Source organism: Protopterus annectens, chromosome 1.part0 (genome assembly GCF_019279795.1).
Source record: "Protopterus annectens isolate FY-2018-M chromosome 1.part0, PAN1.0, whole genome shotgun sequence".
Classification (NCBI taxonomy): domain Eukaryota; kingdom Metazoa; phylum Chordata; order Ceratodontiformes; family Protopteridae; genus Protopterus; species Protopterus annectens.
This window is the reverse complement of record NC_056725.1, coordinates 1,797,014,291-1,797,040,249: the sequence shown is the minus strand read 5'-3', so window position 1 is coordinate 1,797,040,249 and position 25,959 is coordinate 1,797,014,291. Positions and strand designations below refer to the sequence as shown.

At 38.2% G+C, this 25,959-nt stretch overlaps 1 protein-coding gene across 2 annotated transcripts in view; it reads left to right on the top strand.

Moving 5' to 3' along the window:
- PDE10A (phosphodiesterase 10A) overlaps positions 1-25,959 on the top strand; it is a 4,065,478-nt gene that overhangs the window by 685,503 nt on the left and 3,354,016 nt on the right. For both annotated transcript variants that reach the window (XM_044069581.1, XM_044069571.1), the window contains exon 2: positions 15,363-15,491. In XM_044069581.1, coding sequence (XP_043925516.1) covers positions 15,363-15,491 — 129 coding nt within the window. The remainder of the gene's footprint in view (positions 1-15,362; positions 15,492-25,959) is intronic.

The following is a 25,959-nucleotide window of genomic DNA, read 5'->3' as shown; positions in this document are numbered from 1 at the left end:
TTCCCTGGCTATTTCTTCCCACACTGTTTACTTCCTATATACTTGTTTCATTATCAAAATATACTTGTTCTATACATTTGGTTGCTTATAAACTACTTCCAGAACACAGGGATGGAAAATCCTTTGACATTTTCAGAAAAAAAAAGGTTTGCAGCTCTTCTACCTTTCATTTGGTGGGTGGTTGGCATAATGGTTAAGATGTTTACCTTACAGACACAAGGAGCAGGGTTTGATTCTCACATAGGGTAATTAGCTAGACTTAAAATGGCTGACAAGGGCAGTTAGCTTAGTTCTAAATGTTAAGATTCATAGATTAGTACTGTCACTTGTCAGGCTTGTATATACAAATTTCTTTTGTCATCTTTTGCTGGCATGAAGAAGGCTATTGCTAATTTGTCCAAATCATAATCTAGATTCTGTTAGGTTTCTTTAAAGTCCTGAATCACTGAGGATGTTCCTCATTCACGCTGCTTCAGTGGCTTATGGGTTCTGTGCCTGCACAAATACCTACACTAGCAGCTTTCCAGAGCTCAAAATCCCCTCCTCTGACTCTCTGTGATAAGGGATTGGCTAAGTCTCTCCTGTCCTGTCAAGTTAAGCCTAACCACTGTCACAGAATGTCAGTTAAGTCTGTTCCAGATGTAGGACTCAAAACAGTTGAATCTCTTTAACAGCCTGTATTGGTAGATTCCAGATTCCAGGCACAATTAATACTTTGGGGACTTCTCTTCATCTTTATTATTACTATTATTTATTTTTGTTTTCTTTCTGTTTTATTTAAAAATAATATGTGTGTTAACTTTTTTATTTTAATATACTTGCTGTTTACTACTGCTGTTAATTCTTCTGTGGATTATAATTTATTACTGTGTTGTTTGCATACTTAATACAAAGGATGATGATTAAGTCACTGGCCATAACCTGTTTATTATGTATTCAAGACATGGATGTCAAGAAATTCACCTTGAGAACAAAGCTTGGGGGGCACTGTCAGCAAGGCAGTATAATGCTTTGTTACATTTACACTCACCTTTCATTGCTCTCAACGGTCCAGATTTTTGCCTCATTTGTTTGGTCTGCTCCTTTTAAAGTTTATGATTGACAAATCACAAAGGTTTGAAGTCACTGAATTGTGGCATACATTTGAATTTGTACCTTAAAAAAAAAACACTTCTGGTGAACACATCCTGTTATTATAGCTACTTTCTAAGTTTGAGAGAGGAAGGGGACACGGTATCCCTTTGGACAGCAGTACTGCCACTGCCATTTACTGGTCAGTACTGGCAGATTTGACTGTCCAGTACTAGACCCAACCTTAACCACTTAAGCAGGGGGTGCTTAGCAATTGTTATGGTTGTGTGTTGCGCTGCTTTAATGCTTAACTGATTTGTCTTTTTCTGAATTTGAGTGTAATTAACCACACTCCAAGCACTACACTGCTTTTAAGCAGTTATGGGGCTTTTATAAATTGTTTTAATGACATGCTGGGAAGCTGAAGTTCTGTGGTATCATTTGAACACTATGGATTGTCTCTTGGCAGGGTGCAAAGTGGCCTGTTGTTTATCTTCTTCATTTTGAGGGACTTTCAGGAAAATATTCCATTTTTTTTACTTCTTTCTTCATATTTATGATATTTGTTACAAGTGGTTTAACACTGCTTTAACTGTTTTTATTGCCAAGTTGTGATTTTCACTGCATATTTCTTTATTTACATTTTCTGTGTTGATTTTTTCATTTCTGACAAGGGAATCTCTAAAGTAAAGGCTTTTTTATGTTGTTGCAAAAGCTTTCTATTCGATTTAAGGGCATATATTTTATTTATATCACTATTTAGAGAAGTGAATTCTACTTCGTATTGTGACTGCGTATGCTGTTTACTACAGTGTGCAGATTGAAAATCAGGCTTAGTACAATTTAAACTGTTGCTGCTCTATTTTTATGCAGTTTAGCCCTATTTGCTGTTTGGGAACATAATTTCTATTTTCTGTTATTGCTGCTCTTAGCAAGCCCTTAATGGTTTCATTGTATTATTTTGGCTAGTGTGTTTTTCCCTGACTTAATTGCACTTAAAAAGGAAAAAAAAAATCTCAACAAAAACATGTCACAGCGTTTGTGAATGTTGTTGCCTTAAGCTGACCCACAGACGACTTACCTTTTTCCACATCACATTTTGGTGTGAGCCCGCAGACCTGTATGGTACAGGGGTCAGACTCATGCTCTGGGGGTGTTCCAGTACCTTGTTCAGGTATAGGGAGAACCAATCCTTTAGGTACAGGAGAGATCCAGGGTAAGAGACCCTTTTCCAGACATAATAGTCTGTCCCAAAATATTTTATCCTCTAGTGTAGTTCATAGTAAGAAGAACTAGAAAATTCACTGCATGGCAGGCAGTCAGATTATTACTATGTATAGGGTTGTTGTGATTTCCTTAGCTAAGTGTGTTTAACAGTCCAGTAATCTCAAAGGCTATGCTTCTACTCAGAATGAATATGGAGCTACCTTTTCTCAAGATGAGACTAATGCTGCAGATTTTGATAGGGACTGTGACAACCCTCCACTGGTCCAGTAATCAAGGAGCTTTAATCCCCACCACTGGCAACAGTGGGGGATGTTCACTGAGAGGAAAGCAGGTACACATACAGTATTTCCAGATGCAGCTCTCTGCATCAAGTGCAATTTCCCTTAAGAGCACACACAGACCACAGTCAGTCCAGGGCTGGTTTCTCCAGATCCCCAATAAGACTCCCCATCGGCACAGCTATAGAGTTGAGATCTCAGCTGAGTGACCAAACCAAGACCTCCAGCACCCTCTCTGTCCAACCAGTTCTTTGTGTGTCTGCCCATTTAGCTGACACACACACACACACACACACACACACACACACACACACACACCTGGGAAAGGCTGGCACAGGTTCACTAGCTATGCCCCCTTCTGCCCAGACTGTAAGGTAGTTATTACTGCTACCAGTCGCTCCTTATCAGCTGCTTTAGAGCATTTAACAAAGGGTGCCCAATTTTATGTAATATTAATATTATTACAAATGGTAGTTTGACCAAGAACAAAGCTATTAGGAGTGGCCCAAACAGTGTCACCAAATAAATATGCAAGTACTCTTAAAACTTAAATATCCCTACACAGATTAGCCACAATGAAAGGTTTAAATATATTTAATAATAATTAAAAGAACAAGACAATACTAAATATATATTCACAGTGACATCAGAGTTCAAAACCACAGGAAATATTTAAAATAACATTGCAGGACAGTGTCAAGTAAATAAAAATATGTAACTTAAGCTTCACTATATTCCTGACTGAATCGAAGAGAATTACTATAATCTAAGAACTTACTAATAGAGCAAGGCAGATGTGGTGAATGGATCTTCTGGTTGTTGTCAGGTCCAAGACAGAATGTGGAATGCCCTGTCTCACTAAGAGACTTCTCAAAATAACATCTCAAATATTGCTGCTGGGATAGCTTGCAGGATGACATTACTTCTTGTCATCTGACTTCTACTAGTTCCCAGGCTAAAACCATGATTGATGGCACCTGGTAGCATTTAACATCTACCTGTAAAAATATACCGACAAGGGTTTCATTCACTTTTCCAAAGATGCTAGCTAGGTTTAGTGATGTATTTGAGTGGAAGTAAGTTGGTGATTTATACCACAGATCTGAAGAATTTACAATCTTACTGATTCCAAATGTTTTGCCATTTTTCCACCCTTACTGGCCTCAGAAGATCTCGATAACACTTCATGTGATACACTTTTGACTAGTGAACTAGTTCCTAAAATGGATTTGAGGAAATACAAGGTATACTCTTATTTTGTAGTTCTCTTTGCTCCTTTGTCAACTGACTGAAGTTGCATATTTTCCAGCTTCCAGCTATAACAAGGAGCCTTGGCTTCTGACCTTACTCTGCTGGATAAAATTGGGAAGTGGTTTGAATTTCAGAGAAAAAAGTTGGTACAGTGTAGTAATTTAGTCTTTAGAATTTTTAATTATCAGGACTTCATGTGGAAATTTATTTTGCAGTATGCTTACAGTTTGTATGAATTTGCTATGTCTTTGCCTGCTGAACAGAAGTGTTATATGAATGAAATGTTTCTAATGTGACCCAGGTTTCGAAACATGCTTTGAAGAGTGTCTTGGAAGGTGCTGATGCTACTATAAGAATGCAGCTTCTTCTGTTGTCTTGAGAATGTCTGCTTGGTTACATAACTATAATTATTTCTGAGGATTTAAAAGATGAGATTTTGAATGCTCCTTTAAGTTCTGAATTTGTGTTTTGTGCTGCTGCTACCAAGATTCTCAAATCAATGGGATGATAGAGTTAAATTGATGCATGGAGTATCTAGAATGTTTATATTTCCAGGTTCTCACCTAACAAGGTGTCCACATTCAAAGGGCTGAACAAACAATAATCTCATCCTAACAAGAATCAGGGTACAAAAGTAAATGCAGGAGGTTAATGCTTCTAAACCAAATAAAAGGTGATCTTTTCCAAAACAATATCTTCCCCCTGCTAAAGAACATCTATGCCAAGACTCTGGGCATCCTGTCTCTTCCTCCTGCCTTTACATTTATTTCACCTTTTCCCAGGCTTTAGCTCATCCCAGCAGCCTAGCCACATATAGTATCAGACAAGTGGGTGCTGAGAATAATTCCCAACAGTTCAATGAGGACACTTTTGGCAGTGGACAGAAAATCCTCCTCCCTTCAGGGGAAATCCCCTCACACCCTCCAGACTGGAGATACCTGTTCTCTCCAGTACTTCTTCACATGTTGTAGGTGGGGTTTATATAACCAGCTCCTGCAACACAAAAAGAAACTGATTTTACACCAGAATCTTTTTGTTACCCAAAAAGAGCTGTTGATGAGAGAAGTGCTAAATTTGGCATAACTAAATACCCTTCTGAAAGTACCCAAATTCAAAATAATTAACCTGGAGGTGGTCCTACCCCTTCTTCCAGACCACTGTTTCATGGTGATTTTTCATGTGAAGGATGATTACCATCACATGTCAATTTTCCCAACTTCAAGATGAACCTACAAATGTCCTGTCTCACACTCTTCCAAAGGATTGTCTTCCTGTGGTGTATGATGGGCACAGAAAAAATGTATGGCTTTTCAACCACAAGACATAATCCTGACTGTAACATTTTCAGGGATCTCTGTCTTCAAGAAGCTGCCTTTACAAGAGAGTTTCTCAAAATCCTAGGCCTCATGGCATCAGTGATCCTTATGACACCACTGGACAGTCAGCATGAGAAAGATTCAGTAGTTATTTAAAAAAAAATGGTTGGATGTAGAACCTTCTTTCCTTGGAGTTCCAGGTACCATTGCTTGGTTTTGTGAAACAAGAGTTAGTCATGAAGAGACCTGATATCCAGACCTTCTCTTCTCCCTCCAGTCTCTAGTTTAATCAGTCTAGGCAGACTTGTCAGGTTTTGAATGAGGAGCAGCTTACAGGGCAGTTCAGTGGCAATGTGAACGGGATCCTTTGGATACTACAATGCACACAAACATCAAGGAAATGTTAGCAGTGATTCAGATATTAAAAATACTTCACCCCTTATGGTCTTCAGGTCCCCTTTTATTGGTCACAGATGGCACTACAGTCAGGTGGTGCCTGAACAAACAAGGGAGTACAAGATCCTATCTTGGTTGCAGTTTGGCAATAATGACCTGGAAAATAGCCTTAATGCATTCTCTGACACCTCAGGCCTTGTATATCCCATCAGAGGGAAACGTAGTGGCAGACAGATTAAGTAGATCTTGGGCGGACACTCATGGGTGGAAAATTGGGACAGATATCTGCTTTGAATTATTCCAGATGTGGAGAACAGTTGAAATTGATCTTTTTGCCTCATTTCAAAACAAACAGTTTTTCCTGTTCAAGACATCCTTGCAGCTATGCTTGGAGGACAGAAATAGTCATGTTCACTTCAATGGTAATGTTCCTTTATGCATTTCTATCCTTTCCATTGATATCCAAGGTGCTTCTAAAGATTCAGAAAGAATTACCAAAGATCATTGTTATGACCCCCTTTTTGCCTAGGCAGAGTTGGTTTTCCCTTTTAATGGAATTGGCCATGGGCAGTTACCACAAGCTTTCTCACACTTTGGATCTGCTCGCATAGTATCAGGTGAGATTGGTGACCCCAAGTTAAAGCAATTGCTACTGACATCTTGGAAGATTCTATCATGATAACGTTGTAGACAACTATGAGGATGTGCAGTGGGTATTGAAGGAGGCAAAAAAAATGCAACTAGAAAATCTTGTGTATTACCAGTGGAAGAGGTTTTCTAGGTTGTGCCTAACTGATATCAGAAGGTGTCTACCTCTATGGTTTTGAAATACTTGTGAGCTACTCAATTGTGGCTTATCTTATGCATCAAGGTGCATTGTGCAGTCATCTCAGCTTGACTGCCCATGGATCCTATCTTTTGTCTTTTTTTTTTGTGGTCAAACAGTTTATGAAAAGTGCTTTCATCTTGAGACCCCATCAAAAGCAAATTCCTCATCCTTGCAATCTCAACTTGTTCTGAAAAATTGACCTTGCCTCCTTTTGAAAATGCCTTTCAAGCTGATTTCATGTTCATCACTTGGTTATTGTCCTGACATGTATAAGATAGGTCTCTGAGCTGCAAGCTCTCATGGTGGAACAACCTTATCTGATTTTCCACAAGGACAGTGTTGTTCTACGCAATCATCCTTATTTCATGCCAAAAGTTGTTTCTGAATTTACCCTGAATCAAGCCATCAGTATCACCATTTTCTTTCCAAAACCTAAAAATATTTTAGAGTAGGTTCTGCATACTGTGGATGCACACTGGCAGTTGAGGTACTACCTTGACAGAGCTAAGCCCTTCAGGAAAGCTGAGCAGCTGTTTACTTCCTAGTCTGGGGCTATGAATGGTCAGCCTGTCGTTAAGCAAATGACTCCTCATTAGTTGTCCTCTGCTATTGTTTTTTGTTACTCCCATTATGGTAGATCTATTCCATATAAAGTTAAGGCACATTCCACCAAAGCCTTATCGTTTATGGTGGCATACTGGAAAGAAATGCCTCTAGAAGCATTCTAGAGGCAGCAACCTGGTCCTCTATTCATACCTTTACAAAGCACTATAAACTGGATTGTTTCTCAAGATTCAGAGTTGGTTTTATGAGGACCATTTTCCAGTGTTTCCTCTGTCCTTATCATTCCTGCTCGCACATAGATAAGCTTTAGGAGTCTACACATATGCCATTGAGGCAGTGTGAATGATGAACATAGTACAGTTATGTAAGTCCTACTTACCTGTTACAGTAGATTTTCAAATTTTACACTGCCTCAGTGGTAGCACCCACCCACATTGTTTTGTATATAGTTTGATAGTGTCCAACCTTGAGTTGTCGGTTGGCTTTGGTTATTTGTGGTGGTGCTTTATGGCTGTTTGTTTGGTTTCAAGAAATTCTTGCTTCTGGCCCTTGTTGGGCCTGCCTACTTAGCACTAAAAGTCTGAGTATCTGACTTTCTGTGACAGAGACTAGACCCCCCCCCCCCCAAAGGAAGGGGCTTAGTCAATTCATAGATAATTAGGGAAGGGATTCCTGACCTCTGGAAAGCTGCAGTTGTAGGTATTTATGCAGGCATAAAACCCATATGCCTCTGAGGCAGTGTGAAATTCACACATCTACTGTTAAGGGAAAATAGGACTTGCACAGCTGTACTTTACCAAGTACTCATTGAGATGCTCATGATGCCGCTTATGCAGTATCTAGGGCTGCAGCAACTGGATCAGTTTTGCATAGATATGCATGGTTGTGGACCCCAAATTTGCCAGAAGATGGCATATCTGAAATTCTTAATGCCCTGTGACCCAAGGATAAAGAGGTTTTGGCACTTCATCTGCTGGTGTTCTCATGAGATTTGATGAATGAAAGGGGGAGCTGTTTCATGGGGTAAAGCAATTTTTTCAGCCCCCTATACTAAAATACTTCATAAAGTTCCCTTACAGTTGCAGACCATTTCACAGGGAACCATTTAAGCATGCGCAGCGAAAGTCAGCAGCCATTTAAGAGGCAGTGATAGGGCAGTTCTAAGAATAAAAAGGGGGGGGCCTTCTCTGGTGGAGTTTCAGGAAAGAAAAATGATTGACTGTGCCATCCTTTCTTCCCAACCCATCCCCACCCTGGAAGCCTGCTAAACCTTTCAAAGATTTTTTTTCTACATCTTTTCAGTTGGCACCAGGTTGCAGCATATTCTTGGGTACTTGGAATCATTCAAAACGGGTACAAATGGCAATGGGCTTCTTTTCTCCCAGTCTTCTGAATTCCATCCCGTAGTGTAGAATCGAGCCTACCTTTTTCCTTCCATCACATACTTTCCCAGGGAGTAATGGGGCCTGCACCAGTAGATCAAAAAGGAGAACAATTGTATTCAAGAATATTTCTGTTACCCAGTAAGGGGGAACTCAGAGACCTGCTTTGGCCCTGTCTTTCCTAAATATCCATGTCAAGGTTCCAAAGTTCAAAATGCATACTCTACAGTCTCTTTTTTTCCCTTGTCTCCTGCCTAGGTTTCTTGGCAACTGTGAATCAAAAAATGCACATATACCCATTCACAGAATCTAAGGGATGCTTTTTAAGATTTTCTTGTTGGTGCTGTGGATAAACCAAAGTGTCCAGCATGATCAATATATATATATTTTTTAAAGTTACAAGGCATTCATATCTTTCCATACTTGGATGCCTGCCTTTTTATTACAGACTTGATTCAAAACTGTTAGGAATCTGTAGTTTTTCTTTGACAGAAATGTATTTCACAATCTATGTAAAAGTTTTAGCTCAATCTGGAAAAAGACATTTTTATTCATTCTCACAAATGACCTTTCTAGGATGCTTATTAGACACTTAATGATATTCTTGTATCAGGAAAAAGTAACCTTTTTAAAAAAACTGTTCCTTCAGTTTTCTCTGCTTTCCCTGGAGCAACAGGTGAATTACACAGGATATTAGGCTACAACTGTGATTTCTCTAGCCACATTACACATGAGTAAGACTCAATGGTTTTTCATCTCGATGTGGAATGCAATTCATACTGATATTGGAGAACTAAAGAAGCTTCAGCCTTAATGGGTCATGGTTCTGTTTATGGCATTGACCAGAATATTTTTCACTTAACCAGTTAAGATTTCTAGTAACAGGTTTATTAGCCTTTGAAAAAATTCCCAGGTAGATCTATTTGCTTCCACTCACAGTAGGCAGCTGAAAAGAAATTGTTACAGTATTCCATGCAGAAAGGCCTGTAGGTTGATGCCTTCTCTTCCCCATGTATGTGAATGCGCCTTTATGCCTCCCACCTTTCCTCTGCTAACCAGAGTTCTTTTAAAGATCCAAAAAAGGTCTCTCCAAAGATAATATTGCCAACCCCCTTTTAGCCCAGACAACAATGGTTATCCCTTCTCTTGAAAATGGCCAAGGCAGTTACCATAAACTTCTCAGAATGAATGTACGCAAAACACAAGGTTCTCTGATTCACCTCCAACCTACAATTTGTTATTTGACAGTCTGGATGATAGAACTTTAATCATTTTCAGGCACCTATTTTCAGAGGACATTCAGAAAGCATTAACAAAGTTTGGCACCAATGAGCTGAAATATATTATAGTGACTATTATTTATGTATTCATTTGTTCGTGTGATCACAATAAGGCATCTGATCTGTACATAACCAGTAGGCTGCCTGTATTTCGATTTGTGTGTTTGCATGATAGGTGCAGAGTTGTAATAATTTGTAGAGTGTGTATGTAGCCAAAACGAGACGAGCAAAGATGTAATGCTGTGGTTATTATTTTATATTTGTTATTTTGATCACAGACATCTAAAATACAGACAATTAAAACATATTTTTTTTATTGGTGGGGCCCATTTGTTGTTTGTGAGAAAAGCTTTCTATGCACGTTTGTGGGAGTCTTTTTATATCTGCGTGCACGTGCATGTATCTGAGCTTCTTTGTAAACAGTGTGCTTGTGCCTCTGCAACTGTCTGTCTGTGTTTAAATATATGCATATGTATGCATGCTTGTTTGTAATGCAGACAAATTTGAAACAATCAGCAAATATGCTGTGGTAATAAAACAAATTCAAAACAACTTAAATGTTAGCTTAACAACCCATTTCCTAAACCCAATAATGCCTTGCACTGTGGGCTTTAAAAAGAAGTAAAGGACCTTCCAGTGGTTAGGAGGCAGTTTTTCCTGTGGACCTCACAACATGCTTGGGCAGTCCATTATTTCTCTAAAATGCCTAGTCTGGAGGGCATTATTGCTCAGTTGTCTTGTAACATGGCTCAGTCAGCTCTTGGAGACTTAGGTTCCTTTGCATTCCTTTGCCTGTATGGTTGCCCACTGTTGTGGGGTGAGTCCATGGTAACACTGATAACCTCACTTGGCTCCCTTGTCTGCTATCCATTTGTTGATCAGTTTCCTGGATTTTAAGCTTGGGAGCATTTGGCATGGGATATGGGAATGACATACTGAGAAACTTCTGGTGTCAACTCACAACTGTTTAATGGCATCAGACTACCTTACTAAGAGCTGATTTCTAACTTTGGAACTAGATAGTAGTTCACTGGTTAGTCTTATAAGAGTGTGAACTGTCAAAATGTGTTTTTCTTGAATTTGAAAAAGATATGTAAAAAAATGTGTGTACATGGGGCAGGGGTGGACAAAAAGACATGCAGTTTGTTAATGGCAAAACTCGTTTCTTTCCTTTCCTTTGACCAGAAGTACAGTGCTTGATGGAAAGACTGAGCTTCATATATCTGAATGAGGGACTTAAAATATACTGAAGTGTTGCAATAGCCAGAGAATTGACATGCTTAAAAAGGCTAGAATATTTCCAAGCATTTTATTTTGAGACAAACTTTCATTAATTTCTGGCTTAACCAAAATATGTATTTTCTCAGATCCTTTTATAAGACTTCTTTTGACTATAGTGGACTCTCTTCATTAAAGGGTTGACTGAATGAACAAGTAAATACTGGAGGGCAAGATGACAACTTTTTCAGCACTTCTGTATTTCATTGTATGGATGATTTTCTTGCTGGGTGTCCACTGTAAATTATATCTGTCCAGTTAGGCTTATATGGTGCTTTTGGGGGAGAGGCTTGAGCAGTGATAGCATCCTCTTGAAAGGCCCCATATTACTGTCCCATGTCTTATAGAATGCAGCCCACCAAGAGGAAAATACATGCAATTATGTACATAAGTATGTGATTTAATGCACCAACAGGTTATTTTGTGGAACAGCGGAAGCTTCAGTTATGTGCATTTTCTGTTCTTGTTTCTTGAGACGTGATTGAATGTTAGATAATCAGCTGAAAAATAGTATTTTTCAAAATTATATCAGAACACCATTACATAAGACCTGGAGAACAGGTGCATAAATTCTGTTTTGTAATCACTGTTTTGCATGCATGCAGTACCATAGAAAGTAGAGGATTATGATCGGGTCACCAATCCTTACCATCTTTCTTGTGTTTAAGACAGGGGTGCCAAGAAATTCACCTCAAGAATGAAGCTTGATAGGCAGATATTGGCAGCCATGTCATGAACAATAAATTTATTTTAGTGCAGTCTTGCAATCACTTCAAGACTGCACTAAAAATTCACTTAAAAAGTCTCTGGGTTATGCCCATGCACCAATCTTGACTTGTAACCCACTTTGTACCTCCCCTTCCTCTCCCCTCCCCTAGCCACCCTGCCTCACACCGTCTGATCATTGCATTCCTTCATCTGCAGGCTCTGGCTCACCCTTTACCCTCCCCTTCCCTCCTCACACAATCTCTCAGACCTGTTATAACATGCTTAACTACTTCACTTAATCTCAACTCCAAATACATATTCAGCTCACTTGCACCTACCTTCCTCTCACTACCGCATATACTACTCACTCAGACTCCTCTCTTACATCTCTGTCTTCCCCTGCTTGAGTTTAGTGCAATATCTGTATATAAGATTTAGGTATATAGGTTCATAGTTTGGTAGTAGGCTATCGGCCCTCGGGCTTATACAAGCCTAGCCATAACAATTCCCTGGATATTTCTTCCCACAATATTTACTTCCCTGGACTCCTGTCTAGCAGGGCGACTGACGTGATCCCCGGGGTGAATTTCCTATCTTCCATCCAATCATCAATGTTCCTTTTGAAGAGGGCCAAGGAGGCGCTCTGCTTGACATGTATGGGCAGTCTATTCCAGAGTATGGGGAGTCTCTGGGTCAGGAACCTATTCCTCCAACATGTTTTGTTCATTGTGATGACAAGGTTTAGATCCCTGGGGCTTGTGGCTCTGAGGGATTGGGATTTCTTTAAGTGGAGCATGTCCAACAGCTCAGGGTTTGACATGGCCTTGTATGTTAAGCAGAGATCGCCTCTGAGTAGACGATATGCCACAGAGTGTAGCTGGAGTTTTTTTAGATGGTCAGCATAGGGCATCTGCTTTAGGCCTGTGATTCTTTTAGTGAGGTATTTCTGCGGCCGTTCCAGCTGTTGCAGATGTCTTGTGAGGTACATACCAAATGGGGCATTGTACTCTATAATGGGTCTAATGAGGGATGAGTACAGTGGGACAATAACCTCCTTTTTTTCTGGATGAAAAGCCCTTAGTGATGAGGTGTGCCACATAGAAGGATTCCCGCACACAGCCCGGGATGTCATTTGGTCCAATGGATGCTGTATTCTTAGCTTTGGAGAATGCGGTTTCTACCTGTGTGGTTGTGATTACGGGAATTTGGAAATCTTTTGGTATTGAGATGGGCCCATTAGGGGGTGGAGGTGGAGGTGAAGTTGGCACTAAATCGATCTGCCAGGATATTGGCAATATCCTTGGGATCAAGTATATTTAACGCCATTCTGTTGTAGCTCGGAGCATGTCTGAGCATTGCCATTTAGATTATTAACATAAATATAGAATGCCTTCTGGTTGTCTTTGGAATCTTTGGCAATTTTATTTTTGTAACTAGCTTTGGAGGATTTTATGAGGGATCTCATCTTCTTACTGAGGCTGGTAAGTGAGTTTTTTGCATCCTGGGATTTTCCTCTTTTCTGCAACAGTTTCTTTATTCTGTTGTATAGTTTGTTTATGGCAGGGGACCACCAGATTGGCTTCCTTTTTTGGAGGAGAGCGCCCTGGTTCTGTTTGGGATGGCACGATTCATGCACGAATGGATGTGCTCGTACAGTGCCTTAGTGTAAGATTCAGCAATCGAACCTTCAGCTCCTGTTTGCATGGGTGTCATGAAGTTTGTCACTTCTGAATTGAGCAGCATGAAGTTGACTTTGGAGAAGTTTTGTACGGAGGTTTCCTTACTGGGGGGGTGCAGGTGTGATGTGGATGTCAAGGGTAATTTGCTTATGGTCAGACCTGACCAATGAGGGGGTGACCACCGGTGTGGAACATCTATCTCCCATGTTGGTAATGACAAGGTCTAGGATATTGGAGCCCCTGGTAAGACAATGAATTAGTTGATCCAGGGCGTTGGAATTTATGAATTCCAAGAACCGTTGGGAAAAGATGTTAGTACCCGAGTAGTTTTCCCAGTTAATGGCAGGGTAGTTGAAATCAGCCAGTATTAGGGTGTTTGGTTGTATCTTAATATTTTCCAGTATGTTTAGAAAGGTGCAGTGAGAATCTTGGGGCATGGGGGGTATCTGTAGCAAGCTACAATTTGAATTGCAGTCTTACCTAGTGTTAGTTGCACCTGGAGAATTTCAGATGCATTTTGTTGGGCATCTAGCCTGGAGGTGTTTATATTCTTGGTGAATATGGACACTCCTCCACCTTTAGTGTTTCGGACTTGGTTTGGTGGCTGAAAAGTGTGGTAAGAGTTGTAGCCTGGTATTGCAGGGGTGCTCTCTGGAGCCTTGAACCAGTCTCAGTTACTGCACAGATATCGATGTTCTTCATTTTTAGGAGTGCCTCGAGAGAGTGCATTTTGAGGTTTAGAATAGTATCCGTTTGAGCTTAGTACTATCTGTATGTACATCCTACCTTAATTCCTAGCCTTTAGCTAGCTATTGGTATGTCTGTTCATTACTTATGTTTCATATGGTATGTATAGCTAAGGTTTAGTGCAGTATGTATCATTTGCTCTTGTATGTATATTCAATTGTTTTTCATGTACTCTGCTGCTCATTTATTGTTCTCTGGAGCTTTACTTCCCGGGCCACCACTGAGAAAGGATGTGTCCAGTTGGAATTTCCTGCTAAACAAATGTAAATAAATAAATAAAATGAATAAATAAAATGATTGGTGACATGGTCGTAATTCTTGGTTGGGCATAAATGTTTATCTGCTCCATGTGCTACTGATTACATAGAAAAAATTGCAAAGTGCTTTGCTGGCTTTCAAAGCCATAAAACACTTAGCAGACACTGTCAGAAAGATAGTGTAATGCAGTCCATTACATTTACTCTCACCTTAGTGCTTCTCAGTAGTCCAGGTTTTTGTAGAACATCAAGATTATTGCTTCATATTTTTGGTCTTTTCCTCATAAAATCCCATTTTTTAGACAAACTGCTGAGGTTTTAAGTCAGCAAATAATGCCAAACATTTAAGTTTAAGTTTTTGTGACCTTCAGAAAATGGATGCTAACGCATCCTGTTTTTTAGCATTTAAAGAATATCTGAGGAAGATGGGGACACATTACCTGTGCAGAAAGCAGGCAGAAACAAATCTTTGAGTACTGGCGGATTTTACTGCCTAGCACTATACCTGACCTTAATATAAGCAAGGGTGTATTTAACAATTGTTAAGGTCAGGTCACAAGACACTCTAGCACTTAACTGGTTTATCTTTTTTAGAATATAGGAGTGTAATCAGCACGCTCTATGGAATACATAATTTACCCTGGGGCTGTCACTTATGTCCCTCTTGGATAAGGGCAGTCGGCGCTGATCATAGATTTGCGCTGCAAATATAGACTATACAATTTGGTCAATAAGGGAACAAGGGTCTAACATGGCTACGCTTATAAAGGCTGTAGGGCCAATAGCCTAGTAACCTTCTATGAACCTATGAGCCAGTGTTGTGCATTGCATATCTTTTGTTGAGCTTACTGTTGTAGACCTAAGGAGTGTGATGTTGACAAAGATCTTTTCAAAATAGTGTGATTATGTCACCTGATTAAGTGTTGTGGCTTATGGATTTGATCTTGAAAGTGCAATATGGCTAGTTCTTGTAAGATTTTGTGCATGCATTTGCATTGGTTAATGTAGGGAAGTGTAATTTTGCTACCTTTTCCAGAATGAAAAACAAACTTTTTCTCCTATGCTGTATTTTTGTAACTTTATTTATTTTTTTATGCAGGCCTTACAGATGAAAAAGTTAAAGCCTACCTGTCCCTTCATCCGCACGTGTTGGATGAGTTTGTGCTGGAAAGTGTAAGCATAGAAACAGTAGAGAAATGGTTGAAGAAGAAAAACAACAGACAAGAAGGTAAGAATGTGTAAACCATCTGTGTTGCTTAAGTTGGAGATGCTGGTGGCTATCCTTTGATTTTGGATGATACTTAATGCCTGTTTTTCTTGTATAGAGTGTTCTATTGTTCTGCTTGCCTTAACTGGTTGAATGCTGTCATGTTTGTTTATTTACTTTTAATTTTGTTATACATCGATACATTTCAGTTTAAGCATAAATTCTGGTATGAGTTTCTGTTTTGTTACCAAGCAATATATCCTTTGTATAGACAGATCCCTGCACTAAGACCTGCCTTTCTTCTTAATAGTTTACCAGTCATTCCTTTTGAGAAAAAATGTGGCATGTTTCATTTTCAGTTTAGTAATGTATCTATATTTGAAACATTTAAAATATAAGTGCATGTATTCGAGATAGGTTTACTAATGGCATATTTGAAGTACAAGCAGGCCAGAGGGTCTGTGTTAAATCATAGAACGCTTAAAAAAGCGAACAATGATTTATTGAACCCATTTAAGTGAAAGCTTACAATCACGAATGCTTAGAACAGCGATTTTTTTTTTCCAAGGGAAAAAAATCTCTGTTGCACAAAACAAACCAAAAAATTTTTTAAAACATTACATAAAGTGGGGGGCTTCTTCCCGCATATCCCCCAATGTGGGGAGCTGTGCCCCCACACCCCCTACTTAAATATACCAACTCCGAGATCGCACTACAGTCACGAAAACGGCAAAGTAACAGAAGCGGCCAAGCAATTTCTTTCCCAGGGAAAGAATTTGCTTATATGCCCTTTCGCTATTTTGCCTTTTCGTGCTTTCAAGTTCGATCAAGATGCATTCGAAAGAATGCTTCTTCGATCATTTAATAGGAACCCCAGACCAGATGATGGCAACCAAAGTACTGCATCAGAAAAAAGTTGTTTATCGAAACTAGGGAACACCTTAATGCATGTCCTAAAAAAAGTGTAATGCACAAGAAGATACTGTGTTAGCAATGGGTGAAAACAGTTAAACTCTGAAAATACTCAGAGTATAGCTAAATATAAAAAATGTACAATTGGATGGGAATAACTGCAAAGGGAGGCATGATTGAAATATTTCATTCCGCTGTGATGGGTCAAACATTTTTTTTGTGATAGCAAAGTATCATTTTAGTATGGAAGCTGAGAGGTTTCAGCATGTGTAGTCTGAAAAAGGGGATAGCAGTAACTGAAAAGGAAGAGAATTTCATGTCTTCCAGAATCATGAAAAAAACAATAGGATTATTGCATCAGAAACTGAAAGTAAGCATTTAAACTTGAATTTAAGGATTTGTTTTCTTTCGAAGAGTGATAATCAGCTTTAGCAGATTTCTGGCTGTGGTGGCAGTTAAAGAAGTTGGTTAAGGTACTAGCCATGGTGTGAAAAATGTGAAGATAGAATGGTTGCCAAAGCTGCAACTTTTTTGAAAAAAGTATCAGAAAAGATGATGTGGTTTTGTTGTAACCCAAATGTGTCACATTTTATTACTTTGAACTATATTCATAGCCGGCTTTAAGCACTGGCGAACCCTGCGGTCGCTGGGGGGCCCCTGTTCCTGGGGGGCCCCCAACCACAGCAAGTTATCTTATCTTGATGTTTTTTAACATGTTTGTCAAACCTACAAAAACTAGTACAACAATCTTGTAAACTTAATAAACCAGGTAGATAATGATAACACTTATTTATATCTCCTTTAAAATTCAAAGATATCTCTGGTTTTAGTAACAGCATTTTATCAAGTAACAGGCTTCACAGTTCCATTAAATATTTTACCATTGACATAATGTTTAGTCAAACCCCGCTGGTGACCATTCTTTCCACTAAAACTAACAACATAGCCAGCTTTAGGTGCCTGCAATACCTGTGGCTGGAGGTGGGGGGGCTCTCAATCATCCCCACAAAAGCTGCCACTAGTTGTGGAAAAATGAGAAAAAAAATGTACTGATTCCCTGATTATGCTCTTTTACCTGAACAGGGCTCTGATGTCACCCTGTTAGGCTACAGCTGTTAATGAACATGAACGAGGAAAGCACTAGGCAGATCAGCAACCCAGAGTGACCGATCTCAGTGCACACCTTGGATTATTCGAGAAGTTGATGCTTCCAGTCTTTAGGGATGTTTTATAAATACTGGCAGAACACCAGATTCTACAACTATCATAATCTGTCCTGAAATCTTTGCAGTGCCAAAAATAATAGCAGAATAAATGCTCATAATCAGTAACATTTAAATATTACTCTAATTCATTTAAAAAGTTAATAGAATACCACATTTTGCATCAACATGCATTTTTGGACAATAAGTATAAAACTCTGATTTATTGACTCGTTGTAATCATCAGTGATTTAACAGCAAATCAAACTTTTAATGAAGGACAGAGCAAAATTATGAGGCAAAATCAGAGGTCTGTGAAGTCAGGGACAGTGACAGGTATGTATTACTCCTCAGTGCCAATATCAAAGTAAACTTTGTCATTTAGACTCATACCTCAGTGTAGGCTAAACAAAATGTCATTGCTTTGAGCTCTATGTGCAGAGATTATATATAAATATAACATGTATAATAAGAAAAACATTTTTGACATGACACTAGACGTGATCATATTTTTGCATCCTTAACTGTTAGTAACACTTAGTATTGCACAGGTAGATATATTGCACAGTTGAAACTTAAGCAGAAAGACTAGAACATTTTCAGTTGCATGGAATGTTAACTTCTTTTATGAGTTACTGCACAAAACATAAAGTAAGGTAAATAAAAGTGACTTTCCCCTGCTGCTATATGATGACTGCTTAACAACATTCACTGATGTGGTATGGCAGTGCCATTGTTGTACAATGTATTGCTATTTATTGAAATAAGTACAAAACTGTTATTGCTATGGCTTATGCATGAGTGTCTCTCTGTGTGTGTTTAAAAATATCACCGATTTTTGCGTGTGCACACACCCAGCAATGCCATACATTATTCTTCTGATTACCAGTAAAAAATGCAGCTAACAAGTAATTACATTTCAAAAGTAAGGCATACAAAATATTAGAGAACATTCAAACACTTAGATCTTCTGTGAGTGTGGTGGCCCCCACTCCTTAGTGTGTATAAATAGATAACCATTCTTGACTGTATGGAGTCCCCACAAAAGCTGTTGCTGGTTGGGGAAAATGAGGAGAAAAAATGTATTCATTTTCTGATTATACTTTTAACCTGAACAAGGCTATGATATGACCCTGTTAGAATAAAACTGATAATGGCCTCTGCGCTCATTCATACCCATTCTAAAACTAGTCATGCTCAAGTGTGTGTGTGTGTGTGTGTGTGTGTGTTTGTGGTGTATGTAGTGTGTGTGTACTGAAATCTGCTGCAGATTGTGTGTGGGAGGAGGTGCTGGGGGTTGTGTGGTTTTTACATCTTTAATTTGCATCGCACACAAACCTGTAAAAAAGGTTACTGTAGCTTGTTTAGGGGTTGTGTACTGTCTAGGAGCAATAAAATAGAATGCATTACTATTATCATTATTTTTGTTCACCTGGGAACAACAAAATAGAACACATTACTATAATCATTACTTTTGTTCACCTTCCTCCCAATCACACATCAGGCATGTATACAAGTGGCTGCATATGGGGGTTTGGGGGTTAGGGATGAGGAGTGATGAAGCATTCTTTGTCTGTGTATGTCAGCAGTCACTTAAAATACACGACTGTGGCACTTTGAACCTCTACTTTCATTCCACTCTAACCCCAGTGGGATGCATAAGCAGTGACTGTTTTTTTGGGGGGGTGAGGTCAGGGAGGCAGGCATATTCCCAGATAAGACCTGTGTATCCTCACAGTAATTGGCTTGTTAGTTTATTGTGAGCTACTCTTTTGTCAGCTTTAACATTAAGCCTTGGGCCTAACTTATGTCTTCCTTGAAAGAAAGAAAAAAAAATAAAATAACACTGAAATTCTTTTCTTACTCTTGAGGTTTGTTCAGGCCACCATTGGAGTAAAAGTTTGGGAAAATGCTCTAAAATGCATCCCAGAAATCTATAAACCTATGGCTTCAAAGGCCCTGACTTATTTATTTCCTAAATGATTATTAGTGTGCTGTCTTGGTCGGGAAAGGTGTGTTTAAAGGATGCAAGGAAAACTAAAGCTGAACGGCAGCACTGGATTTCTTTCCTTATTCGTAATTGCTGTTCAGGGTGGCCATGGTGGTGCAGCGGTTAGCGTTGCTGCCTCAGAGCAAGAGGTTCTCCGGTTCGATCCTTGGCTAGGGTGCCTTCTGTGTGGAGTCTGCATGTCCTCCCTGTGGTTGTGTGGGTTTCCTTCGAGTGCTCCGGTTTCCACCCACATCCCAAAGACATGCTGTAGGTGGATTGGACACTCTAAATTAGCACTAGGTGTTTGTGCATGTGTGTGCCTTCTGTGGAAGGTTGGACGCCTGGCTGGCAACTTGACACCATAAAACTCCACTGCCAATCATGAGTGGACAGGTGATTCGCTGTGGCGACCCCTAACTGGGAAAAGCCGAAATAAGAAGAATTTGAAATTGCTGTTCAAGCCATCATTGGATAAAAAGATTATGTATAAAGAAAAAAACTTTAAAATGCACTTGTGAGAATATAGAACGTTATGGCTTCTTGAAAGAAAAGCTGAAGAATCAGGCAAAATGTGAGAAAAGGAAGAAAAAAATTAATGTGCATTGTATGGGGAGCCCAAGATTGGGGGAACGGGGCAGAGAGGAGCACTGGAGGATGTGTGCGTGGGGGGCAAAAACAGTAGGCATTGCATTGCATTATTATACACATATTATCATATACTGGTCAACATTTAAATCTTCATTTTAGTTCACAAGCCCTAGTTATGGGCTTTTTATGATGCTTTTTATGATGCTTTATCCTATGCTTTCATGCAAACATGCCGTTCAAACAATGTTTTGTTTTAATGTTCCTTTGATTTTAAACTGCTTGATTGTTTGATTATTTAATTACTTGATTATTTAATTAAAGAAGAGTTGTTTAGTATATATATATATATATATATATATATGTATAGCTTGTTCGAATGCATTTGTTATGGATCTGAAGAAGCGTGTTTGATGCACGTGAAAGCGCTTGTCCGAAAATAAATTATTCCATTTATTGTGGTGGTCAGACTCCAGTGTTTTACTTCATTTATTCACTTTCTGTGTTTTTTGGAGCAGACCTTCAGGTAACAGCGACTTTGTGTCTTCATTGGTTTCACTGCTTTATTTTTCGTCGCTGTTTCCACACGATGTATAACACTACAGTTGAATTGGACTACATACCAGAAAAAACAGACCTGAAGAGGAGATGGGACATACTTATGGAAAAGAGAGATAACCCTTTTTTATCTATGGAACTCTCTTTAACAGGTATAAGTAATACCAATACCAACAATAAAAATTTACATGACTTTAATGTGTTACTGAAAGATTTGGAGAATACGCTTTATAAACTACAAAGATTTATCTGGCAGAGAAGACACTTAGAAGCTTGTCTACATTTCAAAGTCATGCCGAGAGGCATGAGAGTCCTCTGCATGCCTACCTATGGCAATAGCCACCCGGACCTACTAAAGAGGTGGCAGCAGATGAATCTAGACTTGAGTTACAATTATATGAGGCTACTAATAGACTATTTTACTCCGACGGAGAATGAACTTAACAGTAAGGCAGAAACCTTATATAATGATATTATTTCAAAATTTAAAGGGGCTATGTTTGAACAACGGCTGGACAGCATACTTAACCAAACCTCTTCCTATGGGGAGAGACTCCAACAGATAAAGCTGCGTAAGTTGCAAAGAGACTATTTTGACTTTACTAATAGTCAAGTCTTCGTTTGGCCAAGGTATAGAGATAACAGAGACAATGACTCAGTGCCTTCAAATAATGTTCACACACGCAATGCTTTTTCAAGTACACAAGACATTTCTCCTTTAAATCTACCAGCCTTAGTACTTAGTACCTCCACGTCATAAGCAGGAATTGCCTTTTCCTCTACTCCAGAAACCGATAATACACCACCACCGAATCAGTTGGCTTTGCAACGCTCTACCACACAGAGTTTAGGAGCTAAACCGAAGATAGCCCAAAGCAATATAGAACGTTTTTTACCGCTCCCAGTGCACAATCAGAATGTTATGAGAGGCAGGTCCGACAGCAGAGGGAGATCGAAAAGGAAGTATTCAGGGGAACAACAGGACCGCAGAGGACGTATGAGGGATGGAGCAACTTAATAGTCAACCTCTCCAAATATACATTCACGCAAACAGAAAATGATTTGTTGAATCATGGTCTCAATTATATTCCTGCACAGGTCAGTAATTTATCTGAAGTCCTCACAGACTTGAGACTTTTTATACGCAATATATCTTTGAAATTGTTTTTTACCAAGAACAACAAAACTGACAATTCCGCTAATTATACTGTGAACACTGCCTTTAAAAAGAAGAGTGTTTTCATGCCAGTACCACCGCCTGTCGCGGAATGTTTTTTAAAAATTTGTGAAGGAAAAAAAATTTGTGAAGGAGAACTTTACAAATATTATTGTGACTATAAACACACTGCGATGTTCTTTAACATGTATACCAAAGAATGGGACAGCATTTACTCTTTGAAACAAGCTAGTAATTTAATTGTAAAATCAGCTGATAAAGGAGGAGCCATAGTGCTACTAGATACTGATGTATATATTAATGGCATGTTGGAATTGTTGAATGAAACTGCAACTTACAAACCAATTAGTCATGCTGAATTTGAGAAGGTGATCTATACAGTGCATCAAGAGTTGTATGAATTTGTAATGTGTAGACAGATAGACTATGACCTATATCATTACTTTTTTATAGCTAAGCCTAAAATACCTTACATTAAAGGCTTACCTAAAATACACAAGGGCCTTTTTCCACCTCCTATGAGACCCATTGTGGTAAGTAAGGGCTGGGTCACTGAAACACTATCTGTGTACTTAGAGAAGAAACTCAGACCTCTGGTTTCTGAAACTAGCTCAATTTTGAAAGATACGTATGAGCTTTTAGAGTGTTTGGATAATTTTACTAAAGATTTAACTGAAGAATACTTTTTTGTCACTCTAGATGTGAAGAATTTGTTCACTTCTATACCGAACACGTTCGGACTAGAAGCTTTGAGGCTTGTTATAAATAGCAGTCATAAGTTTAATACAAGTGAAGAAACTTTACTGTGTGCAATCATGGAATTAGTACTTACAAATAATGTTTTTATGTTTAGAGACAAGTTATATTTACAGCAGTGGGGGGTGGCTATGGGCACCCCCTGCGCTAACACTTATGCTAATTTAGTGATGTTACATTGGGAGAGGACTTATCTTTTTAGTCATGACTGCTTTAAGAAAATCAGCCTTTATAAAAGGTTTGTAGATGATGTACTCTTATTTTGGCACGGCACTATAGATGAACTCCTTTCTTTTGTTCAATATCTAGAATCCACTACAGATTTTTTTAAATTTACAGTCAACCATTCATTTCACAGTATAGATTTTCTAGATATAACCATCTCCAAGGGTTTACGACACACTATTGAAACGACTATTTTTAGGAAAGAATGTTGGAGGAATACACTACTCCAGTATAATAGCATGCACCCCAGGTTCATTTTTGACAGTATAGTCAAAAGTCAGTTTATTAGAATTAGAAGACTGTGCAAAACTGACGATGAACTACACAAACAGGGTGACTTCTTGGAAGACTGTTTCATTAACAGGGGTTATAACCCAGCAAAGGTACATGATATAAAGGAGAATTCTTTACATGAGAGAGCAGTGAAAAACAAAAGTGTTAACACAAACAAACACTATAGATATACTAAGAGAACTTTTGACAATTCCATAGTAAGACTTAATTTGAGATATACTAGTGATATAAAACACGTTAGAAATGTTTTTTTCAAGAATTGGCATATTCTCTTAACAGATGCACGGATAGCAGAGCTAGTAGGACCCACACCCTCATTCACTTATCGCAACAGCAAAAATTTGAGCAGGTTATTGTGCATTGAACAACTAAATTCGAACAGGAGATTCAGAGCTCATAAGGATAAGAGATTAGGTACATTTCCCTGCACGAAATGCAGTATATGCATTATGATCATGACTGATCAATTATTTGAACATCCTACTTTAACCTTCAAGTTCAAACCACATTTTTTTGCCACCTGTGAGGATAAGAACTTGATATATTTGGCTAGCTGCCAAATATGTAAAGCCTTTTGTGTAGGAATGACCACCAGGACTCTGAAAGAAAGGATACAGGAACACGTTCATGATATAAAGAAATGTGACATTAAAAATGCCCTAGCCAAACATATCATGAACAATATAGGACATTCTTTTGTTTTCAGAGTGTTACAGATCGTTACACCCTGTGCTAGGGAGGGAGACATCTTTAATGATCTAGAGCAAGTTGAGCTTTCCTGGATTCTCAAGCTTAAGGCTCAATATGACCCAGGTCTAAACCAGTACGTGAGTGTAAGGGCTCCACTGAAAGCACGTAGTGCTAAGTGAAGATCCCCTGTGAAGATATTGAATGCACAATACATCTTTTTTATTAGGCATCTTAACAGTTGCAATATGCCTTTACATGTTAAGCACATTCTGTTGAATAATTTTAGCGACTCACCTATTCACATTATGAGCATAATATTTCACCGCTCTCTTGTTTTGGATATGCATATATTTGTATTCCATTTTTTATCTCTATTTTTCTAACGTACATGTGCTTTTACATTCAATATGATGTTTGCAACACAGTTTGTCCATTTATGTATACATTTCATTAATATTTGCATCTATATCATGTATTTACAATTTTATCCGTTTATTTATATATTTCATTTACTAATCAAATTTGTTAATTGATTCATGAATTTGTTTATTCATTTGATTATCTGCTCATTTATTTATTTATTTATTTATTATTTATTATTCATCTATACCAGTATTTATTTATTGTTGTCATATTGAGGTTCTTAGGTTTATAGATGTTTTATACATACACATTTTTTATATATATATACTTTTGTAGAACGAGAATTTTATCATATACACATACATATATCTGTTGGGTTTTAACATTTTTAACATTTTTGCATTACGTGCAATGTTTTACATATATTTTGATATTGACTCATGGCCATGCATTGCTTTTTTATATTTATTAATTTTTGCATTTGCTGTTTTTTGCTCAGATATTTATTTTGCTATGCACTTTGCTGAGCATTTATTATGCAGCGGATCATGTGTTCTGATTTTATTTTTAACCTATTTTTAACTTATACTACATTATTTAGTTGCGTTTTGCAAATCTTATACGCACAAGCACTTTATTTACATGAGAATGAAAAGACTGTTCCTCCTGTTTGAAGAGTTTTTAGATACACATATTTTTCATATAATATTCTTAATAATGTCTGTCCCAACCCATTTTATATTTTATATTTATTGACATTTGATTTTGACGATCGCATTTTTCAGGCAGCAGCCTTCACAGATTTTTTGAGTTGTTATGGTATATGTTTCTTGGTTATACGTCGTTTGACCATTATATTGGATACATTGTGTATTTAAAGAACTACTTGTCAGAGCAGGTGCTTTGTATACTTTTGCATATGCCTCAGTAGTTTTCGTGACAAGTGATCATGATATATGGTTCTACGCACAGATTTCAAATTATTATACACATATTATCATACACTGGTCAACATTTAAATCTTCAGTTTAGTTCACAAGCCCTAGTTATGGGCTTTTTATGATGCTTTATCCTATGCTTTCATGCAAACATGCCGTTCAAACACAATGTTTTGTTTTAATGTTCCTTTGATTTTAAACTGCTTGATTGTTTGATTATTTAATTACTTGATTATTTAATTAAAGAAGAGTTGTTTAGTATATATATATGTATAGCTTGTTCGAATGCATTTGTTATGGATCTGAAGAAGCGTGTTTGATGCACGTGAAAGCGCTTGTCTGAAAATAAATTATTCCATTTATTGTGGTGGTCAGACTCCAGTGTTTTACTTCATTTATTCACTTTCCTTGTTTTTTGGAGCAGACCTTCAGGTAACAGCGACTTTGTGTCTTCAGAGGCAGGCATATTCCCAGATAAGACCTGTGTATCCTCACAGTAATTGGCTTGTTAGTTTATTGTGAGCTACTCTTTTGTCAGCTTTGAACATTAAGCTTTGGGCCTAACTTATGTCTTCCTTGAAAGAAAGAAAAAAAATAAAATAACACTGAAATTCTTTTCTTACTCTTGAGGTTTGTTCAGGCCACCATTGGAGTAAAAGTTTGGGAAAATGCTCTAAAATGCATCCCAGAAATCTATAAACCTATGGCTTCAAAGGCCCTGACTTATTTATTTCCTAAATGATTATTAGTGTGCTGTCTTGGTCGGGAAAGGTGTGTTTAAAGGATGCAAGGAAAACTA